Source organism: Panthera uncia, chromosome F1 (assembly GCF_023721935.1).
Source record: "Panthera uncia isolate 11264 chromosome F1, Puncia_PCG_1.0, whole genome shotgun sequence".
Taxonomy (NCBI): domain Eukaryota; kingdom Metazoa; phylum Chordata; class Mammalia; order Carnivora; family Felidae; genus Panthera; species Panthera uncia.
The window spans coordinates 65,637,464-65,647,683 of record NC_064813.1 but is presented as its reverse complement, the minus strand read 5'-3'; the positions used below and the strand labels follow the sequence as shown (position 1 = coordinate 65,647,683).

At 50.0% G+C, this 10,220-nt stretch overlaps 1 protein-coding gene and 1 pseudogene across 2 annotated transcripts; both read left to right on the top strand.

Annotated features, from left to right (window-relative positions):
• The first annotated feature begins 42 nt into the window (after nt 1–42).
• Nucleotides 43–6,673, top strand: TSACC (TSSK6 activating cochaperone). 2 transcript variants are annotated; one of them, XM_049634792.1, is made up of 4 exons: nt 43–126; nt 803–853; nt 5,025–5,147; nt 6,443–6,673. In XM_049634792.1, the coding sequence occupies exons 2-4, from the start codon at nt 820–822 to the stop codon at nt 6,658–6,660; spliced, it is 375 nt and encodes a 124-aa protein (XP_049490749.1). In that variant the 5' UTR covers nt 43–126; nt 803–819; the 3' UTR covers nt 6,661–6,673. The 2 variants fall into 2 exon arrangements, with proteins under 2 accessions (XP_049490749.1, XP_049490750.1); XM_049634793.1 differs by lacking the exon at nt 43–126 and adding an exon at nt 133–558 and having other exon boundaries at nt 6,400–6,673.
• Nucleotides 2,616–2,713, top strand: LOC125926035 (uncharacterized; annotated as a pseudogene).
• Nucleotides 6,674–10,220: the final 3,547 nt, after the last annotated feature.

The following is a 10,220-nucleotide window of genomic DNA, read 5'->3' as shown; positions in this document are numbered from 1 at the left end:
TGGCCGGCCCGCCACTGCGCATGTGTATCAACTAGACGGGTGGGTGCCGGCCAGGAGGCGTTCGAGTAACAGAGAGGGTGAGGTCGCTGAGCTGGCCGGCGCCTCGGGTCTTCTGGGGCCGCGAAGGTCAGGAGAAGCGTGACCGTCTCCACCCTTTCCAGCCTGAGCTGCGGGAGGAATAGCGGCGCGGGCCGACTCGGGAGCTTGGTCCCAGGAGCTGGCCGGCTGGCCGAGCCCTCCTTGGGGCGCACTGCGAGTCGTGCTTAGCTGCCCCTGGGCTCCTGGCCCAGCGTGCCCTCTCCCTTCTCACGCAGGTGCTTTCTGCTGAGGCAGGCTGCGGCTTCCGGGTCTCCCACCCAAAGCGTGGTCCCAGGGGCTCCCCGTGGAGCCTTGCGACTTCTGTCCCCGCCCTCCGTCTAGGCCACGGTGGCCCTTTAGACGTGATGGGAGTCAGGTTTCCAACCTGCCTCCTAGGACAGGATAGGCGCTGATGCTGCCGAAGGAGACCGTGGAGAGGACGCAGACAGGAGTCGCCCGTTAGTGCGGGACTCTTTTAAGGTCTGGGTTTGGTTAAATTACTATTTTGTCCAGAAAAAAAAAAAAAGGAAGCAGTGATAATAATAGAACTGATTTCCACACTACTGAAGGGACCTGTAACCCAAGCGCTTATGTTTGGCCGTGAAATGGAACCATACATTTTTCACACTTTTTCCTCCCCAAACTGGAACAGCCGGAGACGTGCCGTCAATAGTAACATAATAGCATGGGTTGTTGATCAAGTAACGCTATGATTCTTCCCCAGGCGCCACACCTGTTCAGATGGAGAAGCGTGCTAGTCACCCTAACAGAAAAGGTGTGTGTCGGAGGCCTTGCTCCCCTTCCCTTAAACAGCAGACCTCCTAAATTACTCAGAAATTTGGGAAGTGATTCTAGTTGTATGTATGGTTTCGTTTTGTTTTTTCCTTTTTCTCGGTTAATTGGAAAAGATTTGTATCTGCCCTGCACTTGCCCATCAAATGGAAACATTGCTGGGACGGTGCCCGGCTGGCTCAGTCGGTGGAGCATGTGACTCTCCATCTCAGGGTCGTGAGTTCGAGCCCCATGTTCAGAGTTGAGCTTGCATAAAAAATAAATGGGAACATTGCTGTGTTCCCAGTGCCGAGAACCGGGTCTGTTAGATAATAGATGCTCAGTGACTGTATGCTGAATGAATATATTATTCTTCCTTTGTTTCCCCTCTTAATACTTAGAACAGGACTTGAAGTGCAGGGATCCCAGGAGACATCGTGTTAACTAGAGTAAACAGATACTCTGTTTAAGTGGGACGGTCCAGGGGCGCCTGGGTGGCGCAGTCGGTTAAGCGTCCGACTTCAGCCAGGTCACGATCTCACGGTCCGTGAGTTCGAGCCCCGCGTCAGGCTCTGGGCTGATGGCTCGGAGCCTGGAGCCTGTTTCCGATTCTGTGTCTCCCTCTCTCTCTGCCCCTCCCCCGTTCATGCTCTGTCTCTCTCTGTCCAAAAATAAATAAAAACCGTTGAAAAAAAAATTAAAAAAAAAAAAAAAAGTGGGACGGTCCAACTAGTGGCCAGGGAAATGGCCTGGGGCCATCTGACTCCAGAGCCCATCCACTTGGCTGTGAGTGGAGTAGATGACCCTATCCGAGAGGCCTACTACGTCATAGCTTACATGTAACGGACCAGCTCTTTTCACAGAGTATGTTGTGCATTGGTGAAGAGCACGACTTTGAGCCCACAGGCCTGGATTTAACCCCAGCACTGCCACACGGCTAGTTGTGGGATGTTAAGCAAATTTCCTAACTTAGGTTTTCTCAAATAAAATGTGGCTAACGCTACCTACTTCTTAGGGTCATTGTGAGAACGACACAATGTAGGTAACACTTTTTACTATGATTCTCTATGTTCTGCTTCCTTTTACTGCTCCCCAACCTCATTCTCCGTTACTGTGTAGTCAGAAATCTGGTTCCTGTGGTATGGATTGTAAGTGCTCTCCAAACCTCACAGCCTGGTAGAAAATTTGTCCTCATGTACCTAGGAAGGGCCTGAATTATTGGGAAGTGTATTTGCATGGAAGCTGAAGTTATATTTTTCCAATGGTGAGAATAATCTTTTTTTAACTTTTTTTTTTTTAGCTTTTATTTATTTATTTTGAGAGAGAGAGAGAGGAGAGAGAATCCCAAGCAGGCTCTGCACTGTCAATGCAGAGCCCGATGTGGGGCTCAAACCCATGAACTGTGAAATCAACACCTGAGCCAAAGTCAAGAGTCAGATGCTTAACCGACTGAGCCACCCAGGCACCCCTAAACTATTTTTTTTTAATGTTTACTCATTTTTGAGGGCATGAGCAGGGGGCAGGCAGAGAGAGAGGAGGACAAAGGATCGGAAATGGGCACTGTGCTGACAAGCCCGACGCGGGGCTCTAACTCAGAACCGTGAGATCGTGACCTGAGCCAAAGTCAGACGTTTAACCCGAGTGAGCCACCAGGTGCCCCGTGGTGAGAATAATTTTGAGACCTGAATTTCAGCTTCTGTCTCCTTACCGTTCTGCATGAGCCGTCAAAGGGCTGAGGAGACCAAGGGAAAAGGAAGTGGAGGGTCGTGTTCCTCAGGCAGCACATACACTAAAGCTGGAATGATACAGAGACTAGCATGGCCCCTGCATGAGATGACACATGAATTCATTGTTGCATATTTTTACTTCTCTTAAAAAAAAGGAGGAGAAGGAGGACCTTCAGTGGGGCTTGGAAAATCCACAAACCCAGCATCAAAAACAAACCCCGATTTCCCTCGCCAGGAGTAATCGGGAATAAAACAGATTTCAATTTCGATAGGCTCAGTGAGCTTCCAAATAGAAAGCCTCGGCCCGGCCCCCACATGTGTGACTACCTCTTCCCCTTAGCAGGCCATTGCTCTGTTGCAGTCAGGGTTCAGGACAAGAATACATCTTCCTTCATACGACCTGCTTGCCACACCTCTGCCCCCAGGCCTGTTGTCCATGAAGAGGTCCCGTACCCTCCTCCTTCGGATCCCAGCCTAGACAGGATCGCTTCTGGGGAACACGTTCCCCAGCTGCACAGACGAGGTTATAGGTTAGGCGCCCTTCTAGCACTTACGGGATGCGATAAGGTGCGTGCTCGATCACTTAGTGACTATCTACACTGCAATACCGTCAGTTGCGTGAGGGTCGCGAGCACGTGTGTGTTTAGCTTGCTGTGGGGTCAGCGGTGGGCGCTTCACAGGCACTCGGCTGTCTCGTAAGTATAAATGAGCGAGTGGGTGAACTTTCTCTGTCCTTTTTGACCTCAGTCTGGCGGTGAATCCTGGGCTCCTTTGGAGGGCTGGCCGCTCGCCTCCACCTGTCGCTTCTCTGCTTTGCCATTTCCTTCTCATCTCCCAAACTGCCGAGGAGGGGCTCCCCAGCGTCCAGTTTTCCCTCTCAGTCTTTTACTTTGGAGAGCTAATTTAGTTTTGCAGCTTCTTTATCACCGCTTTGTGGCTAGCTTGGCAGTTTCACCTTTCACCTGAGCTCGGTGCCACCTCCGACTGTTTCTCTAGGCATTTCTGTCTGGACTGTGTGTCCACAGTGTGGGTTGTGTTAGTCGGATGGGACCCAACTCAGACTCCCTTGAGTAAAAAAGGAAATTCAGAGGCTCGTGCAGTTGGGAGGGGTGTCGAGATGGTCACAGAATAGGAAGACGGCCTGTAAAAGCCAGAGCCTCAGGGACCGAACTGCGGAATTCTGTGCCGAGCGGTGTCCGTCCATCCACCTCCCTCCTGTACTCTTTTCTCCTGTCTTGCTTGTGTCTGCTCCTTACGGCATGCCGGCCGAATTCAGTAGCTCTCACCTGCCCCAGCTTTGCATTTTCCCAGCGTAGCAAATCACAAGAAAGCAAGCTTCTTTGACTCCAGAATGCATATGTCGACCCCAGAGAATGAGCCTGGCCCAACTTGCCCATTGCACTTACCCCCGGGATCAATCACAGTTGCCGCGGAGGATGAGATACAGTGGTTGGCCTGGATTGGGTCACACCGTTTTCCATTGGGCAACAGGGCCTGATGTGGTCCCACCTGTGTGGCCTGGGGTCTGGGGAAAGAATAGTTTCCCAGAGGAAGCGTTGCTCACTAGACAAAGATAACGTCCGTCCGTATAGGACTCATTACCTTCTCCCTACAAATCAATTTTTCCTTCTAACTTAACTGTTTTTGCCAAAGCTTATTTATTTATTTTCCCATTCAGAACCTTCTTTCACGTCCAGCCCATTTTAATACCTATGCATTAATAAGATACAGTTTTTATACAATTTTCTAATCCTAAAAGGCTCAATGGCGTTGTCCTATTCAAGAGAAAGCCTAAAGTCTCAGATTCGCTATTGTGAAGGGTCTTCTGTGGCCCACCGTGTGCTCCTGTGCTCCTGCCCTCTTTTTTCCCATTTGAAGCATCTTTTCCACTCACCGAAAGCATCCTGTGTTCAAGGTCCAATAAGCATCCTCTACCTGCCTGGAGTTTTCTCTGACTACAGTGCTCCTACTGAGCTCTTGCACTTTTCCAGAAACATCCATTTCGACATTAATCACACACTCGGTATAGCCACGAGATGAAAGGCCTCATTTTCACCCAGACTGTCTGACGCATTGTTTACGTCCTTCGGTTGTTATGTCACATTTCATCAGTGCCCCAGTTGTCTCCCAACGAGGTAGTAAGTACCTGAGAAACCGTGTGTTAGGTATCTCGTGATGCCCTGTCGCCTAGCACACTAGTAAGCGTGCGGCATGGGGCCATGAGAACTTGTCAAATGGAAGCAAACTAGATTTTAGCTGAACCCATCTCTGCTTGCTTTCCCTTAGTCCACTGTGGTTTCTTTTTTGTTTGTCTCACCTGACTTTCTCCAGAGCTATTCAGGGCAGGGCCTCGGCACTTGTGTTCATAGACCAACTGCAGGGATCTAGCTAGAAAGGCCATCCCTTGTTGGAAATAGCTCTGATTAGTTCCCTCTGATTTTGTTTCAGCCAAAGAGGAAAGTAATGCTGTGCCTCTTTGTCGAGCCAAACCCTCCCCTAGCTTTATTAATCTTCAAGCAAGTTCCCCACTGGCCACATTCCTGAACGTCCGGACAGCAAAGCTGCCCTCAGGTAAGGCTACAGGCCAGGCTTCCCAAGTGGGCTCAGTGCGGGAGGGGTTGCACAGAGGAAGGGGCCCCAGCCTTCTCCCCTGGATCTGGTGCCAGCTCTGGCTCAAGCCACTTCTAGGTTTTTCGCCCGTAGCTTGTCTACTGGTGTCATTTTCTTCCCGATTCTACAAGTTGTGTGGTTTCCTTGCATACGGGCACCTTTACTAGGGCTAGGGAGGACCGAGAGGAAAATGTTATTGCTTGCTAGGAATGTTCGTTCAAAAGGGGCCAGGGAAGGAAATGGTAGTTATTAGCTCAGTTTCTTTCTCTCTCTCTTTTTAAATGTTTATTTTTGAGAGACAGTGAGAGAGAGAGAGAGAGAGAGAGCACATACACAAGAAGGGGAGGGGCTGAGAGAGAGGGAGACACGGAATCCGATGCAGGATCCAGGCTGTCAGCACAGAGCCTGACATGGGGCTCGAACCCACAAACCATGAGATCATGACCTGAGCCAAAGTCAGACACTCAACCGACTGAGCCACTCAGGCGCCCGTTTCTTGAATTTCAGTTATATTCATCCTCCCATGGGGGAGATTGGTGGGTACTTAGGGTGCCTGTGGGGAGCCTACCCGGGCACTAGACAGTCATGACACCAATTTTTGAGGACCTCAGAGTTTAGCAAAGAAGTCAAGACCAATAAATACATGAACAATAGGTAAATAACCACCAAGGTTACCTAGGAGCTGACTGCATGTAACATAGTTGAAAACATTAGAAAAAACTGGGCCAATGCAGCAAGGCTGGAGGAAATGATACCACAGGAGGACCGCAGGTCACTGCTGATGAGATGCTGTGTCAGGCAAGAGAAGGAGGCTGAAAGGGGAGTTAGGCCTCACTCTCAGGTCATTTCATTCACCCATCAAATATTTTTTCATACTTATGCACCAGGTGCTGGGGATACAATAGTGAGCAAATCAGGACAAAAACCCCTGCCTTCCCGGAGCTTACATTCTAGAGGGGAACTTAGCAATTAAATAAGTAATTACCAAATATGCTGTATGATCCTAAATATTATGGAAAAAATAAGGCAAGGGAGAAGGTTAACAAAGTCCTGTGATTGCAAATTAAAATAGGGTAGCCAGGTAGCCACACACACCCCCCACCCCCGGCCCTGAGAAGGTGACAGCCAAGCAAAGGTGTGTGTGGGTCAAGCTGTGCCTGGAAAGATTAGATGGTCATCCTGCTAGAGCCCTTCCTACCTCGTACAATTACAGGATCTCTTCTGTGCCCCTTGCACCTCTGTTCCTCTCCCTTCAGGAGTCGACCCCAAGCCCAAGGAATGCCTGGGACTTCTGGAACGTATGTATGCCAATCTCCATCTTCAGACCCAGCTCGCCCAACAACAGATGGCTATTTTGGAAAATTTACAAGCATCTGTGACACATCTGGCTCCTGGGAGGGGAAGAAAGAACTCTGCCCTCCCGGCCTTACCCCGTAATCTGTTGCAAAATCGCTTGCCCCCATCCAGTAAATGACTTGTGGAACAAAGTTCTTGTGCATGTTTTTTCCTTTATCCCCAGCAAACTCCTGGTGGAACCTGGGCATATGCATCCCGTCCACGGTTGGTTAGTTCACATGTTCACAATAAGGGCTCACCGGGTACAAAGTGCTGGACAAGGCACTTGGGGATACATCTCACAGAAGAGTCAGTCTCGGGAGATTTACTGTCCAACAAAGCAATGGAGACAGGTAATCCATTGCAAAATGTAGTGGTACCGAAACGGGGACTGGAAGTGGGGTGAGGCCTCGAGGAGGATGCCGCTGGGTCATCCTTGGACTCTGGCTGCAGGAGGTGAGCTTATGATGGCCTGCGATGGAGGGGCGGGGTGGGTGCCATAGGTAGATGAAGTCAGCCGGTTTCATGTCACTTGGGAGGCTTGGACAAAGACCTAGGCGTAGGAGAATAAGTCATTAGAAATTGAGAGAAGAGGGGCGCCTGAGTGGCTCATTCCGTTGAGCGTCCGACTTCAGCTCAGGTCATGATCTCACAGTCTGTGAGTTCGAGCCCCGCGTCGGGCTCTGTGCTGATAGCTCAGAGCCTGGAGCCTGCTTCAGATTCTTTGTCTCCCTCTCTCTCTGCCCCTCCCCTGCTCATGCTCTGTCTCTGTCTCAAAAATAAATAAAATTATTAAAAAAAAAAAAAAAAGAAATTGAGAGAAGAGACTCCCCCCTCCCCAAATAGGATGTGAGGTTGAATATAGAGCAGCTGAGAACTCACAAGACAGTTTTCCCTGGGCAGTTGTACAAATGTCAGCCATTAGAAGCCCTGATTTTATTTGAGGCACTAGAGAGCCATTGGAAGCTTTCAAATAGGAGCGGGGCACGCAGAAGTTCACTTACCCAAAGGAAATGAAAACAAGATTTTGAAGAGAGATCTACACTCCCATGTTGACTGCAGCACATTCACTGTAGCTAGTGCAGGGAAACAACCTAAGCGCGCCTCAAATGACAAATGGATAAAAAAGTTATGGTACATATACACAGTGGAGTTTAGCCACGAGGAGGAAGGATATCCGGCCATTTGCAAAGACATGGATGGACTTTGAGCACATTATGCCAAGTGAGGTAAGTCAGAGAAAGACAAGTACTATATATTATCACTTAATGCAGAACCTAAAAAAACAAAACAAGACAGTAAGATAGTGGTTACCAGCGGACGGGGATTTGGGGGCAAACGAGTGTTAAATAAGCCACAGTTATCTAATCACAGTGTAATGAATATAGACAATAATATCACACTATAAGTTTGTAATGAGACATAGTTACAAAGACACTCATAATGCAGTATATAAATGTACCAAAGTAACATTGTTCGCCTTAAATTTAGACAATATTATTTGTCTAATATATTCAATAAATTTGTTTTTAGGTCATGCTCGATGGAAGATATTCCAGGTCCATGGATAGGAAGACTCAATATTGGTAAGATGTCACCAACCTGATCTAGAGGTTAAATGTAATGTCAGTCAAAATCCCAGCAAATTATTTTGTTGATATTGACAGACTGATTCTAAAGTTTCCATGGACCCAGAATAATCAACACGATATTGAAGAACGGAGTTGGAGGACTGATGCTCCCTGACTTCAAGACTTACTAATATAAAGCTACACTAGTCAAGACAGTGTGGTATCCGTGAAAGGCTAGACAAATAGACCGATGGAACAGAATGGAGAGCCCAGAAATAGACCCATATAAACATAGGCAACTCCTCTTTGACAAAGGAGTAAAAGCAATCCAACGGAGAAAGGATAGTCTTTCCTTTTTTTTTTTCTTTTTTAATGTTTATTTATTTTTGACAGAGAGGGAAACAGAGCACGAGCAGGGGAGGGGCAGAGAGAGAAGGAGACACAGAATCCAAAGCAGGCTCCAGGCTCCAGGCTCCAAGCTGTCAGCACAGAGCCTGACATGGGGCTCGAACTCATGAGCCATGAGATCATGACCTGGGCCGAAGTCAACTGACTGAGCCACCCAGGCGCCCCAAGGATAGTCTTTTCAACAGTGTTGGGACAACCGGACATTCACAAGCAAAAATGTGAATCTAGGCTCCTTTCTTTCTCACCACCTGTCCAATCCATCAGTAAACCCAATCAGTTCTAGCTTCCAGACAGATCCAGAGCCCGATTGCTTCTGCCTTCTCCTCTGGGACCACTACCACCGGCTCTTGCCTGGATTGTTGTGGTGGCCTCTCAACTGGCTGCCTGCTTCCACTGATCCCTACAGCTCATGCCTCCCAGGCAGCCAGAAGGATCCTTTAAAATAATAAATCAGATCATATTACTTCTCTGTTTTTAACTCCTCAGCTCTTCCCCATTATCCTCACAACAAAGCCACACTCCTTCCCAGGGCCTTGATCCCTACGTGTGCCGCCCGCCCTTCCCTGCCCTGCCCCCTTGCTCACCACCCTACCCACCCTGCCCTCCATGCTGTTCCACCTCGGAGGAATGCGAGTCTCCTGAGGCGTACCCCAGCCAGCCAGTCTCATGCCCACCCCACCCCCTTCCGTCACTCTGTCCTCTCTCTCAGCCTTGTTTACATCAAACCTCTCACGGCATTCTATATAGCTACGTGTGTGTGTTTATTGAGACGCCCCCACTAGAAAAGCATCTCCTTGAGGGCAAAGTCGGTGTCTATTTGTTCACTGCCAGTGTCCTCAGGGTCAAAGCAGGGCCTGCTTGACCTTGCAATGTGCGGCTCAATCAACAACTATGAAATGAGGGGCTGAGTGGCTATGACTTTGCTTAGCAACAGTAAGAGCCCCAGATTTCAGGGCCCCCCTGTGAGTCAGGGGCTCAGTACGTGGCTGGGGCTGCAGGAGGGAGACCCAGAGCACGCAGTCCTCGTCCTCAACGTGTCCTAGATGGGGCCAAGTTCTCCTGTGCCCCCGGCCCCATCCAGCCCCTCTCTGGCCACGAGCCCTTGTCGGGACTGTAGCGCCCACCTCCCCACGTTCTCCAGGCTGCCCCCTGCCCTGGGTCAGGCGTCTCACCAGGCCCGGGGCAGAAACCTGCTTTATTACTGTTCTTTCCTGGGCCATATGCAAAGAATATTTCTACTCAGTTGCTCCCTATCCAGAGAAGAGAGGTGTTCATCCGACAGCCTCACGTTGGGGAAGACAGGCCGGGAGGATGGGGCCGGCCCAGGAGTGGGGAGCGAGGGTACGGTCCCCGGAACGGCTCCTGGCAGAGGGAAGTGGTGGGACCCGAGCCAGCTTTCCTGGCTGGTCCAGGGTGGAGTGCGGTTCTGGTTGGTTCCGTGGCGCTGGTGGAGTCCTTGGGCCAACTGAGGAAGAGCAACTGGGGTGGGGATGATGTTCTGCCCCCCGCCCCCTTTCGCTGCGGTCACATCCCCGTGAGCCGCCGCCCCGAGTGAGCCCCCTGCACCCCACGTTCCTTCTGGCTTTTCTCTTAAGAGGCCCCACCCAGGCACGTGAGAGTTCACAGAACAGCCCTCCTTTTATGTTCATCCTGTCCTTTGTAACCGGACTGAGGGCCGGTTTCCCATAAACAAATCTCCCCTAGGCCGCTAGCCTGGGGA